Raw genomic sequence first — 20,511 nt, forward strand, 5'->3', positions numbered from 1 at the left:
CACAACCTCTCCAACAAGGAATTGTCTTCCTAGCTTTTAAACACTTCAGAGGTGAGATACTCATTACCACGTAAGGTAGATGATTTCATTTTTAGACATGCTGAAGTATTAGAAAGTTCTTCCTTCTGTTGATTCACAATCAGCCTCATGGTTCCCCTGCTGCCCATTGGAGCTGAACTAAGTAAGGTGTCAAGTCAGACAGGGCTTCTATTAGTCGTCACCCACTCGTAATCTTACTGGTAATTTATCTCTAGCCTCCAGGATTCCTTATGGTCGGTGCCCTGTTGTGATTAGTGTTTGTTCCTTGTTAAGTATTTTGAATATCACTCCTGGTGTCAGGTAAACATGAACTGGAATCCTGACTCTTCTCATAATAGTGGATGACAATGCAGTAGTTCCTGGAATTAGCCCTCTGTGTGCCTCAGTGGTCCCATCTATGAAATAAGGGTAATAATTATACCTACTTCATAAGGTTGTTAGAGGATAATAGGGAGTAAAGTATTTAAAAGGCTTATCCTTATCTCACTTGTTGCATTAAGTGAGATCTATCATCATGAGTACATCACAATGGTTCCATGATAGTTGAAAACAGCTATTCAGCATTTATCGTTCTCAGTTTAACACCAGTTTCTTGCCATCTAGCCCTTCCTACACTGACACTTCCTAATTACTTGTTCAATGTTTTCTGAAAGTCAGTTGAACAATTACTATGTGCCAGATACTAAACTAAAAGTTTTACATGTGCCATCTCACTAAATCTTCACAACAGCTCTATAAAGCAGATACTGTTGCTGTCCTCGATTTATAGATTCAGGGGGCCGAGTCTCAGAAACATATTACCAAACATGTTTCTAGTCTCAATAGAAAACTAACTCACATGAGACTAATCAATAAAGGGGATTTATTCTTCTATGATACTTGCAAGTCCAGATGTATGCCATACTTGTAGGCTATCTTGATCCAACACCTCAGCCTAGGACTCTATGCTAACTCCTTTAAATCCAATGAATCACACACCTTCTGGAAGCTTTCCCCAGGACAGCAAGGACACTTCTTCCTCAGAAGCCCATAGCTTAACTCTTCTTCCTACTTAATGGCTTAAATAGCGTTACAGCCCATCCCAGAACCAATAACCAGGACTATGGAGTAGCATAACTCTCACTAGCTTAGGCCTTAGTCACAGAACCGTCTCCTACAGTCAAGCGTGGGATAGACTCCCCCAAACAAAGGGACTACAGCATGTGTGTATATGTGTATGTGTGTGTGTGTGGCAGAGAGGTTAAATAACCAAATGAGAACTGAAATGATTAAGAGAATGAAGAATGGCACGTTAGGAGGGCAATCACAATGTACATTATACAAGGTTATAACTTGCCCAAGGTCCCAGAACTAGCAAGTTCTCAGCTGAGATTTGAAACTGGGTCATCTAACTCCAGAGCCCCACTCTTAACATCTAGGTTCTACTGCTTCCCAAATAAACCTAGTAATGCCTGGGAAGGGATAGAAACATTTGTGATTACTAACTGTATTCTACACACACACACACAAACACACTACACAGTACAATACAGTATAGCATATATAAGGCACATGTTTAGTCCATATACTGGTATAGACATACCCATTGTAAAACTACTGAGATTCTTGTATTTCACTGTATTGGTTGATAGAGCTGCTGCCTGAGCCTTCCTGTTACCCAATCCCTTTCCTGCACCCCTTCCTCCTGTTTTCTGCTCTCTCACCCACCAGCTTCCTTGATCTAGCAGCTAAAGTGCTAACTCCTGGCCCAGCAGGGGCCCCTTAAGGTTCTGCTCCTGTGCCCCCACCAGCATCCAGATGACAGACTTTATCTGTTACCATCAACGGACCACAAGTGGTCTTGTTCCTTTCTGGTTCCTCTTATTTTGCAGACTCTTTCCCTGCCTCTAACTAGTACATTTCTTTACCTAAAACCTCCTGGGTTTGAGTGGAAGACCCAGGAGCCCTGAGTTAGGCTGGTCTCTGTGGCAGAGTGATTTACTCTGTGTCCCTGTCTCCTTGGGTGCAGAACGCATAAATGTGACCTAGGATTCTAGCTGTGTGAATCCAAATTAAGGAAAACAATGGTGATGAACGAGCATTGACTAATGTTAAACTGTAAGGCAGGAAGCCTTGTCATCTAAACCTTCTGCCTCCAGAGACTACAAAATGGTTAAAAATCTCAAGTTTCTGGGATGGTGGTACATGGTCATACTTCTCAAACTAGAATGTCTGCACTATTGTACTGCTGGGGATTCACCTTCCTAGAACAACACATTTATCCAGAATAAGAAAGGTGGAATTTTACTTTTATATTAAAAGAGATATGTATATATTATAGAGTAGGGTGCAAAGTCTATATGATTTTCAAATATACAATAGAAATTATGAAAAAAATTAAACTTGCTGCAGACCAATTTCAACCACACCCCAGACCCCTGGGTATGTTAGGACATTCTCTCTCCTGAGAGGAAGTAAGATATGAACGTTTGAGATATAAACTAAGATTGCACCTTGCAGTTTTTGGTTGTAATCCCAGTTCTGTCTGTTACTTAAAATCTTGAACCATCTCTGAGCTCCCCCTTCTTCATTTGCAAGAATGGGTGTAGGGCTTCCCTGGTGGCACAGTGGTTGAGAGTCCGCCTGCCGATGCAGGGAACACGGGTTCGTGCCCCGGTCCGGGAAGATCCCACATGCCGCGGAGCGGCTGGGCCCGTGAGCCATGGCCGCTGAGCCTGCGCGTCCGGAGCCTGTGCTCTGCAACGGGAGAGGCCGCAGCAGTGAGAGGCCCGCGTACCGCAAAAAAAAAAAAAAAAGAATGGGTGTAATATCTAAGTTATGGAGCTGTTACGAAGAATAAGAGAGATGCTGTCTCTCAAGTGCCTGCCATGTGCCTGCCACAGCATGGACAATAAATAATAGCTATACCACTCTCTTGACTCATGGGAAGCACAGCAGTTTGAAAACACTCTTATGGACTAGCCCCAACACCTCTTCCTATGGCAATGGCAGGCATTGCTAATCAATCTTTTCCCTTGGACATGGAGGTCCTTTACCAACACAGCCTGAAAGCCTTCAGTCTCTTTACTTCATTTCCTTGTAATGGCTTCTGTAACTAATACTACCTTGAACAAACTGTGGGAAAGGCTGGCATTGAGTAACAACAAAAAGAAGTAGCCAGAAAGTAGCTAAGAGTGTAGATCTTAAAAGTTCTCATCACAAGAAAAATAAATTCATAACTATGTGTGGTGATAGATGCTAACTAGATGTAGTGCGGTGATCATTTCAGAATATACACAAATATTGAATTATTATATTGCACACCTGAAACTGATATAATAGTCATTTATGTCTCAATTTAAAAAATAAAAATAAAAAGGGGGCTTCCCTGGTGGCGCAGTGGTTGAGAGTCCGCCTGCCGATGCAGGGGACGCGGGTTCGTGCCCCGGTTCAGGAGCATCCCACATGCCACAGAGCGGCTGGGCCCGTTAGCCATGGCCGCTGAGCCTGCGCGTCTGGAGCCTGTGCTCTGCAACAGGAGAGCCCACAACAGTGAGAGACCCGCGTACCGAGGAAAAAAAAAAAAAAAAAAGCAGCAGCATCCAGGTGGTAAGAAAGTTGGAGGATGATACCTGGCCCTTACTAATCCAATCCTGGAAGCTTTTCACTTCTGTCTCCTGTTCGAAATTACATGTTTTTGCTTACAATTTCCCATCACACTCTCATACCCCCAAACCTCTCTTTTCTTAACATGGGTCTGTTTATGTGACCAATAGCCTTCATGTAACACTGTAATTAATATATTATATGCACGATAAATATGATATTATAAAATAACATTATATAAATATATAAATAAAATATTATACGTATATTTTCCCCCTCTCAAGAACTGGGAGAGGACCCAATCCAGGAGAGCATTATGTGACAAAGAATTAAATCCAAACTGTGGACCTGTCAGAAAGCCGTGGGACACTGAAGAAGCTGAGTTTGATTTGGATACACTGATTTTCCTGTTCCCTCTTCTCACAACACCCCATATCAGATTGCAGGGTGAGCAACTTGATTCCAGGGTAGGTGCAGTGAGGGGATGTAATTAGCCTATTAAGTTCTGCTAATGTCTTGTTAAAGTCATTCAGGTGAGAACAGCAGATATATCAGTTGCCCCTCAGACCCTGCCACAAGGAGTGTTAGTTTTCACACTGCTATTTATAGTTTTCACAGTAGGAATCAGCTGATTCAGCAGGACCTGGACTTTTCTGTTTCATTAAATCAAGATCCAATGAAGGATTTCTACAGAATGTGTGTGTTCCTAAAAGTGTACTTTACCACTCTGCAAAGGATGGGTTTTTTTTAGTTGCCAACAGTAAATACAGTGCATCTGGCACATGGAGGGTGTTTTGTTGTCGTTGTTCTTATTCTTTTGTTTTTGTTTTTCTCTTCTTAGGAGAAAAAGAAATACATGGCTTATTATTCCAGAAGTTTGAGAAGCCAAGGGACTAGATTCACTCATTTTTCTGACAAATATTTGTTTAAACACTGACTTTGTTCTGGGCACTTTGATGAGCCTAGGAGCTACAGCACTGAACAGCACAGAAAAGATGTCCTAGCTCTGAGAACTTGGGGGGAAAACAAATAATGAACAAATAAAGAAGAAAATAGGTAATGATAGTGCTGTGCTGAAAATAAGATGGAGGTGAAGAGATGAGGAGGAGAGGGCTACTACTCTAGATTGGGTGGTCAAGAAAGAACTTGGAGGATGTGATATTTTAGCCAAGATCTGAGTGACAAGAAGACACAAGCCACCTGAAGGTGTAGGGGGACAGGATTGCAGGCAGAGGGGACAACGTGTGAAGGAGACCAGGAAGAACAGTGCAGTTGGAGCATGGTGTGTGGCAGAGAGAGTATGCTATGAGATGTAGCTCAGGGCTCCGCAGGACTAGAGCACCTACAGGTCATATAAGACTGGGGTAAATGGTTCGGATTTTATTCCATGTGGGTTGGGAGCCAATGGAGTCATTAGGCAGGGAAGGTGTGTGTAATGAAAAACACCACCCTGGCTGCTATGTGGATAATGGATTGTCAGGGGACAAGAGGAGAAGCAAGAAGAACAAGGTACTATACTATTGCAGACTTCATATGATGATGGTGGTAGTGCTGGAGATGGTAATTCTAATGTGTGTCTATGTATAAATATTTTTTCACTGTAGTAAAATATACATCACATAAAATTTATCATTTTAACCATTTTTAAGTGACAAAGTACATTAAGTACATTTATACTGTTGTGCAACCATCACCACCGTCCATCTCCAGAACTTTTTTGTCATCCCAAACTGAAACTCTATAAACATTAAACCAAAAAATCATCAATCCTTCTTTCCCCCCAACCCTTGGGAACCTCTATTCTATTTTCTGTCTCTGAATTTGACTATTCTAAGGACCTCATATAAGTAGAATCATACAATAATTGCTCTTTTGTGCCTGGCATATTTCACTTAGCATAATGTCTTCAAGGTTCATCCATGTTAGAGACTGTATCAGAATTTTATTCTTTTTTAAAGCTGAATACTATTCCATATGTATATACCACATTTATCTATACACCCATCAATGGATACTTGGGTGGTTTCCACCTCTTGGCTATTATGAATAGTGCTGCCACGGGTGTACAAATATCTGTTCAAATACCTGCTTTCCCTTCTTTGGGGTATATACCCAGAAGTAGAATTACTAGATCAAGTATTAATTTCATGGGTTTTTTTGGTGTTTGTGTGGGATGTGATGGATATCAAAGGTTCTCTTTAGGACATATTATATTTATATTTATCATGGCTGCTAAACATACAGGTGGAAACATCAGGCAGGAAGTTTTACATATTATTAGTCTAGAATCCCTGGGTCGGGTCTGGTGATAAAAGGTATATGATATAAGGTCATGCTGCCTGGTGGATAGGCTGTCATGATGACAAAGGAATGATTAGGGAAATGGGAGTGAGGAAACAGTTGGGGTGCATGTTGTTTTCAGCTCCCCAGGTGATCCTAGATATACCCAGTTTTGGTAACTACCCAGTTAAACCATCTTACAGATTGCCTTAAATGAAGAAAACCATTTAGGATTATTGGATTATTGGAGAAGACAGAAAAGAAGTGGTGCTAAAATTCTGAACTAGAAAATCTCAACTTGTTCTAGCAGGAATTTTAATACAGCACCTGGGTTTATTTTCATTTCCTTTCTCCTACTGCATGAATAAACAATCTTATCACACTGCCATTCACCCTGTAGTGACTTAGAGGTTACCTCATCACTTTTTAGAGAAACTATGTACTTAGAATCTATGCTTATATACTTTATTTTTCTGTTAAAAGTCCACTTTTTCTTTTATATTTTTCTTAGATTTTCCTCATAGTCTTTCTCTGAATTTAGTAATAAACATGCCTCTTTACCACTTTAAACCCCTTTGGCATGGTTCCTTTTGAACCTTTCTTACCCTCCCCATCCCTGAGGGAACTATGTCTCATCTATCTTTATATTTCTCATATCCTAACACAGTGACTTATCAAGGTAGATAAATGTTTGCTAAATAAATGAATATAAGATTGAAGTAGGACATATCACCTTAAACTATGACCTCTCTGATCTCCATATTATTCTTTAAGCTGCAAGGAAGTTTCTGGGGAAAGTAGTGGATATAACGAAGTGTGGCTATAACAAATTTAAAGACTTAGGGCTTCCCTGGTGGTGCAGTGGTTGAGAGTCTGCCTGCCGATGCAGGGGACACGGGTATGTGCCCCGGTCCGGGAGGATCCCACATGCCATGGAGTGTCTGGGCCCGTGAGCCATGGCCGCTGAGCCTGTGCATCTGGAACCTGTGCTCCGCAGTGGGAGAGGCCACAACAGTGAGAGGCCCGCGTACCGCAAAAAAAAAAAAAAAAATTACACCTAGGGATTTAATAGAAAGCTCATAAAGTGCCAAACCCACAGCAATTGATTTCTCCTAGCAAGCCCTCATAAATTCAGGCCAAGAAATCACTGTGCTCATCTTGCCACACCCAAGTCTCTGCCTTCCTGGCAGGGCTCCTCAGAGCCTCCTCCTCGCCTGGCAGACACTACCTGATGCTCACTGGTACAGGTCGGAAAGAGGTGTCAAGAGCCTAATGGCTAGTTTACCTCGAGCTTTAAACTGCAGAATGTTCAATGGTGTGCTGGAGTGCTCTGGTATATCCTGGTTTATGTATTAATCAAGAAACCATCCCCGCCATCAAGGAGTTCATGATCCAGTTGGAGAAAAAATGAATAGAAGTGTGATAAATGTTGTGATGGGATAAGCATACCATGCAGAGCACACAGGAGGGGTCATTGACTCAGAACTGGAAAATCAGGGAAGGCTTCCTGTAGGAAGTGGCATCTGAGCTAACAGATGAGGGATGAATCTGCATTTTCTGGGTGCGGTGGTTCAGGGCTCTGATTCAGGCAAAGGAACGGCAGAAGGTGAGGGGATGCAGGGAGCTTTTAGGGGACTCCATGCACTCCATGTGGCTGGCACAGGAGCCAGCTTATGAAAGGGTCTTTAATCCATGTGAGTGAATTTAGACTTGATAATTTTTGGAATAATGAAATCCATCAAAGGGGTTAGGGTGGAGTCTGCAATACTGAGAGTTCAGCCAGGGAAACATGCAATTTGAAACCCCCTTGCACTCTATCTTTTTAGCAAATTATACCCTGAACCAGAGAAAAATTTGCCACAGCTACAGATGACTGCTTATGAATCCAGAACCAATTTTAAGAACCTCATAAACTAAATGAGAAGATATTCAAAGCTCCTGAAAGTACCCATTCACCTGCCTGTTGGGTGGGGCATATACTTGGTTCTATGTGTAGGCAAGAGGCTTGTTATTCATTAATATTTTCAAAAGAGGGCTCTGACAGTCTTGGTCTGTCACAGACTAAAGTCACCTTATTCTAGTGACATAAAAGCCACTTGACTAGGCTGAAAATGTGTTCCCAAACCTGTTGCAGAATTTCTTCCCTAATGGCTTCTGGGAGTTTGGGTTTAAGGGCTTTAATGGTACATCAGGGAAGGGTAGTAAAAACCGGAGTGTGGAAGAGTGAGGGCTGTTATGAACTACAGAGCTGTGCTCTCACTGAGGAACACTGCTTACAATAATGTCTGTTTCTTGAGGACTTTTGAAACTCTCCAGGCCATTCCTCTAAGTATTTACCATCAAACCTCTAAGTTTTTACCATCAAACTACTGCCTTCGTTGGAAGAGGGTGGATTATGTTCCCTTCTATGGATTTAAGGATCTCACCAATGCATAGAAAACTGGTCCAAATCCTTTAATTAACAATCCCAGGAATGATACTTATTAAGCAACTAGAGGCATTATAGCATCATCCTAAAAAAGATTCTAATCTCCGCAAGTTTAAAATATAATCACCTTATAGATTGTTTTGTTTCTCTTTTTTATAGTCTTTAAGTTTACCTCATCTCTGTAGCTCTAGAGTTACACAGGCAACAATGATGATTAGTACTACTACTGTACTACCACCTTATGACAATTTAAATGCTGTATGATCACACACTACTATATGTAAGATAGATAACCAACAAGGACCTACTATATATAGCACAGGGAACTCTACTCAATATTCTGTGGTAACCTATATGAGAAAAGAATGTGAAAAAGAGTGAATATATGTATATGTATAAATAAATCATTTTGCAGTACACCTGAAACTAACAAACACTGTAAATCAACTACACTCCAATAAAATTTTAAAAATAAAAATAAATAAAAATTATACATAGGGCTTCCCTGGTGGCGCAGTGGTTGACAGTCCGCCTGCCGATGCAGGGGAAATGGGTTCGTGCCCCGGTCCGGGAAGATCCCACATGCCGCGGAGCGGCTGGGCCCGTGAGCCATGGCCGCTGGGCCTGTGCGTCCGGAGCCTGTGCTCTGCAACGGGAGAGGCCACAACAGTGAGAGGCCCACATACCGCAAAATAAAAAAACAAAACAACAACAAAAAATTATACATAAAATTTAAATAAATAAATAAATGCCGGATGATCTATGGAGCAATACTGACACACTTGGATATAATACGCTGTAGAAATTAAGAGTCTGAGCTTTTAGGGACTTCCCTGGTGGCACAGTGGATAGGACTCCACGCTCCCAATTCAGGGTGCCCAGGTTCGATCCCTGGTTGGGTAGCTAGATCCCACATGCATGCCGCAACTAAGAGTTCACAGGCCACAACTAAGGAGCCCGCCTGCTGCAACTAGGACCCCGTGCAACCAAATAAATAAATAAATATTTTTTTTTTAAAAGAGTCTGAGCTTTTGAATGAGAGAGACCCAGGTTCAGAGCCCTGTTTTTCTGTTTATTAGCTCTGTAACCTTGGGTTAAGTTCCTTAACCTCTTTAAGCCTCAGTTCTGACCTAGAAATTGGGGGTATTAATGGTAACTATCTCAATCCACTGTGAGAACTGAATGAGATTGTGAGTGATGAAGGGTTAGTACATTCATTCCTAGCTAGCATTCTTAAGCAGTTCACCTTTATCCTTTAGTTCTGTTTCTTTGTTTTATTATGAGCAACTTTCTCCTTTCTTTTTACTCCCCTAGGGATATGAAGCCTGACAATATTTTGCTTGATGAACATGGTAAGTAAATGATTTGTTTGCCATCAACCACATAACATGCATGTAGAACAAGTTGGTTATCCCCAGCAAAGTAGTACTATATAGGGAAAAAGCGTCTTACTCGGTTCAGTTGAGTTGCATGTACAAACTCCATTTTATGGTGGGAGGGGCCATATGGGGGAACTTTATCATTTATTGCAGTGACGTAGTACACCCTTAAATAGCCTTGCATTTACCTAAGGAGAAAGTCATTCTCTTTTCAATTTTCTTCCATTCCTACTGATTTCTTCAAGAAAAGCATCCCAGTTTTTTGGTGCTAGTTTGCTTTAATATCTCCATAGCAATCATCTCCCTTTTTTTTTTCATAAAGACAGAAGAGGCTTAGAGCATTTGGTAGGCAATAGTATCTACCTGGAGATTCGTGACAGACTTTCCTTCTTCTGACGGTAAACTGGTTTCACATTTACAGAAGAGATATCAAGTTTTCTGTTCAAAGGTTTTCAGTTACTAAAAATCAGTCCATTTAAAGAAAGATATAAAGCAGATAAGAGTATCTCTGGTACCCAGCTATGAAAGTGACCGAGGGATATGGCAATGGCCATGATGGTGATACATGAATGCCTGAAGTCCAAGAAGCACTGATTGAAGATGTCCTATAGAACAAGCTTTGGCCAACAGTGATTAAACGTGATAATCTCTTCCTAATATTATTTTAATGCACATTTGGACTTATTTATTAGAGCAGACGTGTAGGACACACAGCCTGCATGTTATAAATGTTACAGAGGCAATAAGATCCTTGTTAAATTTTTAGAAAGCTGCTAGGGGAGGGAGTCCTAAATCTGCAAAGCTCTGTATCTCTTTAACTTTTACAAAAGGGATTTGCAAGTGGGACCGAAACTCCACGGACCATCCATCACTTATTATTTATTTACCTAGTTGCATTTTAAGCCTGATTTGCCAGACGCCATGTGTGCTCAGAGGGCTAAGAAACACTTTTGTGTATGACCTCTAATTTCAAAGCTTGGAGTCATTATTTATTTATGGACTGTCTAAAAAGATTTTCTCTACTTTCTTGCAATGCCTTATTTCTTCCTTCCCTTTACTGCTTCTGACATTTGGGAATAGTTTCTGAATCTCAGAAATGTGGGCAATGGTGAGGCAACATGAAGGTGACTTTCATTAAAGCACCAGCTATCTCTGCCTTAAATGGGAAGCAGGACCCCCTCTCACACCGGTGCAGATAAACTCTGTGGAGCTTCACAGCTGTGGACAAGGCCTCCTCCAGCCTCTAGAGGCCATCTTTGCACGATGTACAAGAAGTTGCTCTGTGTGCCCACCACAGCCTTGGGAAGGTGACCACTGGTAATACAGAGCCTGATTTCGGGTTCTGTCCCCACTTCCCCCTCACCTGCTTGCCTTTGTGCCCCATATATTGCTCAACCATTTGTCAGGACCCTGAATGGAGACATATTGGTCCTGTCAACCAAAAAAATGTACCTTCCATTCAGAGAACAACGTTTCGGTCTTGGATCTCAAACATGGCTTCATCTTATTCCTACCATGAGGTCATCCTGTTCTCTCTCATTCAACTTCTTTCTCTTCCTCATTTTCTTGTCAACTTGGTGATTGTAGATTAGGAGAAAGATCCAGGAATAAATTAATCTTCGAGTTTATCCACGCTTAGAGACTACCCTTGGGAAAGATTCTGTGATATTGTAGATAAGAGTGTGGGGTTCGGAGCTCAAAACCCAGTTCTCTCACTCACCAGCTCTGAGACGCTTGACAGGTTGCCTAAAACTTCTCTGCACCTTAGATTCTTCAGGGATGAAAGGTGTCCTTACTTCTCAGGGTAACTGTAAACACTAGCTGACACCCTGGTTATAAACTACTTGATTGCCACGTGCACAAGGAAATCACTCAATAACAGTTAAATGCTAGTATGACTCCATGAGTTCGTAGGGGCTTTCTCCCCACAGAAGGAAGCTTAGGTGACTTCATTTTGTTTTATATGACTTTATCTATATCATAGAGCATAAGTGAAAGCTGGGTCCTCACCTGTCTTTACTAAAGAATTATTGTGATTCCAGGTGGGATATACCAAAGATTGTGTGTGTCTACTTCTTAGGTCTTGTGTTTAAACAATCTTCTCTGACACTTAATTCTCAGGTAACTACACTTTCAGTGGCCCATTCTGCCTTTCCTTCATGCACGCAGGGGGTTAAGCCCACGTTTCAGGGCATTTTATTCTTGGTTGGACTGGGGCTCTGTTACTTAGGGCCTACAAGCAGGCATCCCGGTCTGCCTGAGGGATGGTCCTAGTCTATACCTGTTATCTGGTGTACTATTTACAAAGGTCTTTTTCACTCTCAAGTTCTGGGGTTTGGACAATGGCTTAAGAGGGGGCTTTTCTATATTTGTTCCCATCCTAAACTCAACTGGAGGATCACTGCAGTCAATGAGAGAAACATTGCTTTGGGAAGGACTGGATATGTGAATGGGATAGAAGCAAGCAAACAAAAAGGTTGCGAGTCATTCTCTAAGCATTGTCCTGGGGATCCCTTTCTGGAGAAAATAATTTGTTGAGGTTATTTACTTTCCATTTATTCAAATTCTGAAAAATTAAGCTTTCAGGCATTGCTCAGGGACCATAATTAACTACTTTGAAATGAAGCGATTCCCGGTGGCCCTCGCTCCCCAGCTCATTATGCAGAGCTGCTCTTGTGACAGCCAACTGGACCACAAATCAATGCCTGCCTCTGGGAGTGCTTTCTGGTGTGATTTGCCAAGGTCTCACGTTCGAAAACTTCATTTGTCTCCTCTGTCCACATTTATAACTTTTCACCCTTTATGGACAAGATCATGTACGCCTCTTGCATGGGGATTTAGCAACTGTAAAGGATAGTTGTTTACCTCTAATACACCTCCTATGCCCGTTCCTCCAAGGGAGCTGCGTATTACACCACATGGCTTATATTTTAATTCAGCACCATCAGTAAGAGGCAGAAATTTTGTTTTACTCTTACTGATTCATATTGGTTCATGTTCATCAGAAAAGGCTGATATTTAAAGGAGCTAAATTCTTTTGTAAATGGAAAATCCTTTCACTGGTGTGAATGGACATTCCTTATACATCAGAATTTGACTTTAAAAAGTCTGTAATTTAGAGCATACCTGTTCTCCTTAAATGTCTCACTCACTAGTTCAGAGCCCAAGATGGCATTAGATCTTGCATGGCTCATAACCAACTGTCCTGATATATAGGTTTCATGTCCTACCAACTTAAGTACCCCATCCAATTCTATCAGTTCAATAGTGTCTAAAATTCTTGTGTTTTTCCTAAGCTATTCAGTAAATAAGTGCTGCATACAAGGAGCAATAATGCCTCCCTGGTGTATCTGAGAGAATGACAATTACCACATCATCTATAATTTAGGTTTCTTAATATCATCCCTAGTCACAGGGAATAGAGAAAGGCAAAAACTCCATTTGGGGGTATGAGGAAGAAATAATCCTGCTACCTTAACAGCTTCTCCCTTGCAGAGTCCCAAAAGGTACCTAAAAATCAAGTGGGTAGCATCTTAAAACCTATATATACTTATGCATATATGTATATTATATATATATATATATACACACACACATGCACACACACATATATATAGGAGAACTCTGTACCCTATCCCCAGATAATCAGGTGTATAAGTCTCTGCAAGTGCCTAAGGATATGAATTTTTAATAAGAATCCTAGAAAAATGTGGCACACATGATCTAACTATTCTTGAGTTGAGGAAATTTTTGAAAGTTAGAGGAGCCATGCCAACCAATTGGTTATGGTGTCCTTGAGGGCTGTGTTGAGAAACATCCTCAAGCTGAACACAGGCACAGTGAGAAAGAGTATAAGTAATGACCACAATGATGACTAAATTCAGTGACTCAATACTATGAACTCCAGTTTTTAATGTGATTCTGTGCCTCAAGGTACAGAGGTGAAAAGAGCTGGCAGATCACTCCCTATAGGGTGTTCACAGTGAGGAAGTTCTGAGCCTTGTATCTGAAAAACTTCACAGTAAGGCAGTGGTTCTAACTGGGGATGCTTTTGCTCTACTGTTTCTCCCTGCAGGGGACACCTGGCAATGTCTGGAGACATTTTTGATGGTCAGGATTCTATCCAGGAGAGGGAAGTACTTTTGGCATCTAGTGGACAGAGGCCAGGGATGCAACTAAGCATTCCACCATGCACCGGATAGCCCTTCACAGCAAAGAATGATCAGGTCCAAGATCTCAATAGTTCCAGGTTGACAAACTCTGTTCTAAGGCTCCCTCAGAGCCGGGGCTTATGGAAAAGGCCAGAGTGGTCCCTCACACCCAAGCAATTCCTGTGTCCCTCCATGAGCAGGTGACCGAATCTTCCTCTGGGAGCCAGAACTCAGATTCATTTCCACAGCACAGAAGGGAACATGGCAGAAGGATCCCCACGGTGAGCACAGGGAAGCATGGCAGCATCCTGGGCCAGGAATGGAGACATCGGGGCTGGTGGCCAGGGGCTCTGCTTTCCTTGTTCAGCTTGAGGGCACCAGGCACCAGTTTCCAGTAGATCCTGACCCTCAAATGATTCCTCCCCATTGTTTACTATGCACCCTGGTGGGGGAACCCTGAGCCAACCAGCACATAGTTCTTTTAGTTTGTTCAGCTCTTTGGTCTTATGAGAAAGCGCAAAAAGTTTTTGGGCGATTTATAACCCACCAAAGACATCCTGGACCAAATTCTAGATCCTAATTCTAGCTCTGCTACTTCTAAGCACTGAGAACTTAGCCACAAACAGCTCTTCTGTAAAACAGGAGCTACTTCATTAGGCTAAAGTGTACGAAAACCTTTTGAAAATTGCAATTAACCATATGAATGTAAAAACTACTACTTATAACATTAACATTCTTTCAACCACATTCAAAAGAAATGTAATGCGTGAGTACTTACTGCAGTCAAGATCTTCTACTAAGCCTGGTCTTCTTTTAAAAGTGTGGTCTCAAACTTTACTGGGTATCAGAATCACCTAGGGAGCTTTTTAAAACACTGGGCCCCCATCCTCCAAGTTTCTGATTCAGTATGCAGAGGTAGGGCCCAGGAATTTGAATTTCTAACACTTTCCCAGGTGATACTGATGCTGCTGGTCTGGGGACTGCACTTTGAGAACCAGCTGACTCTGAAACATCCTCTACCTTCTACTTCTACATGAGCATAGCCCATCATAGGACTGAGTCGGCTTAGAGCACCTGCTCAGGCTAACGTAGAGTATCCTGTGCCTGGCTGCCCAGTAATCACCTGTGGAGTTTCTTGTTCTGTTTCTAACGTGGATGCCTGGCTCTCCCACCAGTCCCACTGCACTGGTGTCCCAGGAGAATGAAGTCCGGGCGTGTGGGTTTCACAGAATCACTCTGGAGCGTCTGATCATGACAAATAGCAACTTCCTGCCAAATGCTGAGCAAAGCCTTCCACAGTATCATTTCATTTGATCTTCCCAACAACCTCATGAGAAGATGACTACTATCATTTCAACTTTACAGAGAGGATAAGTCACCTTTTTGAGGTAGCATAGCTAGTTAGTATTAGAGCCGGGACTTGAAGCCAGGCAGTCAGACTCCAGAGAACAGGCTCTTAATCATTAAGTCTCCAGGCTCACCTGTTTTGTATCAAACCTTGGGAAACATTGATCCAGTGCTTTGAGCGTGACCCATGGGGAGAAACAGAGAAAGAAAATACTGAAACAACCTATATTATGATAGGGTGATTTCTGGAAATCATCTGTTGGTACCACTTATGCAAGAATACCTTCCCTTTCAGCTTGATGAGCGCTACTTTTACTTTATTAAAATGTCATCAGATATAAACAAAACACTTTTTGCACCACACAAAACCCTGGTGATAAAGACAGTGAGATTTATCGTTAGCGGCAGGCTGGATGCTATCAGGGAGCAGACAGCGCAGTTGGCAGGGGGAGCATGGTCTGTGGGATATGGAAGAAGAATCCCCTCCAGTTACCACCATGTCTCATCACAACCACAGAAGCATGCAAATGGAAATGCCAACACTTCACGATCCTCTCAAAGCATATGAATTTCCTGCCAACAGCTGACAGAACGGGCTTATCCTACTTCTGGCTGTGAATGCAAGGACCGTAATACAATTTGTAGGGTGTGCCCCCTGCTGAACTTAAGTGTTAGACCCACACTATATTGCCATGAGTGCGAACACTGCAGAGAAACCCTAGAGATCATCTAGTCCGCCCATGAATTTTTTTTTTTTTAAAGGGAAACTTAGGTTCAACACAGGAAAGGAACTGCAAGTGTATGATGTATTTGGAGCAGAATTCAGGGCAGGACCTAAGTCTCCTGGCTCCCAGTCTAGGGCTCTTTCTAGAGCCTCTTTAAAAATAAAACTTGACTTTTCCCTACTTTTCCTTGGTACATTATTTTGTTGGGGACCACTGGGGGACGACCTGAACTATCAGACAAAAAACTACTAATGATATTCAGAAAAACAAGGAGAGAAAGAACTCTTTCTTGGCAAAGAAAGAAATATATGCATCCACAGTCATGTCTGCTTTGTATTAACAATATTTGTTTCTTAAAAAAAAAAAGATCCTGTAAAGATGCTTGGAAATTTGATACTTCAAATAGTTCTTATCTGCCCCCCTCTTGATTCTCACAGGCTGTACCAACTTAAAATGCTGACAACAGGCAAACATTGCCTAAGTAGAATTTACCAGGGCGTGGGCTCTTAAAGACCAAGGTTAAAACTTTCTGACATTGAACTACAAATTTACAACCAGACATTAACCTTTTCATGTTTTGGAACCTGGAGGGATGCTGCTTTAGACTATATTGGTCTTAAGGATATTGAGTTTTTACTGTCTGTACCCAATTGCTAATGGCGTACAAGAATTTACAAACTAAGCTTCCAGGTACTATTGATAAAAAAAAAAAAGCGTGGTCTGCCACTGGGTTGAATGGAACTTAATGTTCTCTGTGGTCCTTCTCCCTCGCAGGGCACGTGCACATCACAGACTTCAACATTGCTACGGTGCTACCTGTGGAGATGTGCATCACCACCATGGCCGGCACCAAGCCTTACATGGGTATGGGCCCCCTGAGCCACCACAGCGACTAAGAGGAAGGCTTCTTTATTCATTCCTGTAGACACCATGTACTACGGGTTCAATCATCTGTAGGGCCTTGCAGCTAGAAATGACAAGTCCCCCTCTGACTTTACCTAGAGAGCTTCTAATTTCACAGGTCTGCGATGAGCCTCAGGAATCTCCTTTTAGCAAGCACCCAGTCTGATCTTGATTCAGGAGAGTCACGGATTACATGTAAAAACACTATTTTATGAGTTATTAAGGACAGTTTCTACCTACTTCCTGATGAAGAATATTAATAATTAATTCAATAAATATCTACTAATTGCCTCTATGGACTCAGCACTGTTTCAGGTGCTGGTGATCCTGCAGGGAGCAAAACAAAGTCTCCAGCCCATGGAGCTTACCTTCTAGTAAAAGGAGTTAAAAAAAAAAAAATAGAATCAAACAGAGAAGGTACAGCCATAAGTAGGATGGTAATAAGTCACATAAGTATTATTATAACCATGATTTACATAATCCTGCATAACATACACAGGGCTGTAAGTTCACAAAGTAACTTCCAGTTATAATTTTGGTTTTAGGTTTATCACCACAACAATCCCATAAATAATTCGCAGGTGAAATATTTGAACTTGAAATTAAAGAGCAATGCCACTTTCTTTCAATATTTCATTCTCTTCCTCATGGAACTAAAGAGAGAACTAAAGAGAGAGAGGAAAAGAGAACTGTGCAGGGCCACCTCACTTTCCAAGAGAAAGAAATCATCCGTGGGGAAAAATGAGCCTGATTTTATATGGTATTTGAACAACTGTAAGTTCCTGGCTTCCAATTATCAGTGGGGGGAAGAAGTCTCCTTTGTCCTTCTAAAATAATGGACACATATAATTCAGCCTATTTTCTTGCCTGAAACCCATGGTACTCAAATGATAAAAAGGAATCTCTGAGACTGCTGGTCTGATGAGTTTATTCCCCAGGTTTCCTGGGTTTCCATATTAAGGGCTATTTGCTTGGAGCCAAATCAGAAAATGTGCATCTGGGTTTTCTAAGCCTGGTTTCCATGGTGAAAGGAGTAAAGGAAGACCATCTTTGTTTTCTCTCCCCAGTGATTTTAAATACAATATCCATATAATTTGATTCTCCTAAAAGTTGGCATTTCCAGTCTTTTCATGACATAGAGCTAGGAAATTGGAATCCAGTCAAGTTTCTCTGCACCTCTCCACCCTCACCCTTATAATTAACAATTACTAATATTTATTGAAAGCCTTCTAGGGACCAGACAATGTGTTAAATGTTTTGCATTCATTGACTCATTAATTTTTTCTCAACAACCCTGTGAGGCAAACTGTAATTATCACCATTTTACAATGAGGAAAATAAGAAGCTAAGTAATTTGCTCAAGATCACATGGCTAATAATTGAAAAAGCCTAGATTTAAAGCAAGCTCGTTCTGACTTTAGAAAACCAAGCTTCTCCCTAAAAGAGAGAAATTTAAAAGTTTATGTATTTATGATTCTTAAATAGATGTAAGCTGAATTAGGTAGGCCATGCTCTTAGAAATGTTTCTAGTTTTATTTTAAAAAATGAGTATCTGACTGTCAATGCTTATATTTTCATCCAGACGTTGTTCTTGCCTTTGATTTTTGGATGGGAATCTTCCTAAGAGGTACCACAGGCAGAAGTCTGCTTTCTCTTTTTAAAAATTATGTTCCCAATAATTTGGTAAAATCTACCTAACAGACATTCACCAGCACTCATTTTATAGCATTCCTGCAGAATGTAATTAGCAATTACCCAGAGAGAAAAAAAATTCTAAAAAGAAAGAAAACTAGGATGAAATACTGAATGAAGATTATAGAAATATACAACATTTTCTAATGTAAGATGCTTAGCATATTATATAGCAGTTCCTCGACTCTGGCAATAAAAAGATGAGCTGTCTGTCAGTTCTTTTTTTTTTTTTTTTTTTGCGGTACACGGGCCTCTCACTGTTGTGGCCTCTCCCGTTGTGGAGCACAGGCTCCGGACGCACAGGCTCAGCAGCCATGGCTCACGGGCCCAGGCGCTCCGCGGCATGTGGGATCTTCCTGGACCGGGGCACGAACCTGTGTCCCCTGTATAGGCAGGCGGACTCTCAACCACTGTGCCACCAGGGAAGCCCTTTTTTTTTTTTTTTAACATCTTTATTGGCGTATAATTGCTTTACAATGGTGTGTTAGTCTCTGCTGTATAACAAAGTGAATCAACTATACATATACATATATCCCCATATCCCCTCCCTCTTGTGTCTCCCTCCCACCCTCCCTATCCCACCCCTTGTCTGTCAGTTCTTAAGCACCTGCACCCAACAAGGAAGTTTTACTTTTTTGAATTCCTCATCTTCTACCTCCATGCTCTTTCCAATCAACTCCAATCCCTCCTTCTCCCAACCCCTGGTCTGTGTGAATATCATCCAGATCACTTAGAGCTTAACCAATTAAAACATTCCTCTTCTCCAAATTAACCAAACCAAACAAACAGATATACTTTGGAAAATGTGTAAAATGCTGATTAAGCAATGGGGAAATTAATCTCTCTACTTGTAGATATTTAGGGTTTCCTTCCAGACCTTTATTCTGTATACACACAAACACATTTTTTTAAGTTGGATCATACTGGAGTTTTGCAACCTAAATTTTCACTTTAAAATGTAATAACAATAATAGGCATCATATAGTGAGAATCTATTATGTCCCAAGCATTTTGCTAAGTTTTTAACATTATATCATTAAATTTTCAAAGCAACTCAACGAAATATGTTTTCATAGGTTAAAAATAATCAGGCCTACAGAGAAAGCGACATGATTATAATCACACAGCAAGCAACGGGCAGAGCACAAAGTTAAATCCAAATCGAAAACGTCTCAAGTCTGGAATGTTGATGGTGATGACAACAGAGCAGGAGGGGTAATGGCTGACATTTACTGAGCTCTTTCTATTGGCCAAGCACTGTCCTAAGTGCACATGTGACATCATTTAAACTAAAAGCAATTCAGTGAGGGATGCCAGAGTCTAACCCTCCACACGCTGCTGTGCTATCTCTCTGCCTCCTGGCAATAAGCGTGTCTCAGCCAGAACGGAAACCACTTCTCTCTGACTTCAGAGCCCGGCTCTGCACAACTGACACTACTTATTTTTCCAGGCCCATATATATAACTATCGTTTTTAATGTTCACATGCTACAGAATTAGAGAGCTGCATCAAAATCTATTGAACCAATTCTTTATTGTTGAATTTTAGGTTATTTCTCATTTTGAAATATAAATAAATTTGTGATAAAAGTCCTGTTAGCAGAAATATGTGCTACAACTTATTTCCCGTGATAAATCCCCATTCAAGGAATTTCTGGTCAAAGGGTATCTATGTTAATGCATTTCCCTCCTGAAAGTTTGCGTTGATTTCTACTCATTTGCTCTGGAAGCACCTGAGGATATTCACTTCCTTGCATCCTCACCAGGGCTGCACTGTCAATATCTTAATCTTCGCAAAAAAGATAAGTGAAAATGGTAGCTCATTATGACATGAAAGTTGCTTTTATTTTACTTCTTTTGTAAATTGCCTGTTCATGTTCTTTGCCCATTTTCTGTTAGAGTGTTAATACATTATTTTCTATTTCTTATTATGTAAAGAATTCTTGACCTTTATATATAAAGGATTTTAAATTCTAATGTATC

At 41.1% G+C, this 20,511-nt stretch overlaps 1 protein-coding gene across 1 annotated transcript in view; it reads left to right on the plus strand.

The window, feature by feature from the left end:
* STK32A (serine/threonine kinase 32A) overlaps positions 1 to 20,511 on the plus strand; it is an 86,971-nt gene that overhangs the window by 44,738 nt on the left and 21,722 nt on the right. The window contains exons 4-5 of the mRNA XM_060092037.1: positions 9,647 to 9,684; positions 16,709 to 16,798. Coding sequence (XP_059948020.1) covers positions 9,647 to 9,684; positions 16,709 to 16,798 — 128 coding nt within the window. The remainder of the gene's footprint in view (positions 1 to 9,646; positions 9,685 to 16,708; positions 16,799 to 20,511) is intronic.

This window comes from Mesoplodon densirostris, chromosome 3 (assembly GCF_025265405.1).
Source record: "Mesoplodon densirostris isolate mMesDen1 chromosome 3, mMesDen1 primary haplotype, whole genome shotgun sequence".
Lineage (NCBI taxonomy): Eukaryota > Metazoa > Chordata > Mammalia > Artiodactyla > Ziphiidae > Mesoplodon > Mesoplodon densirostris.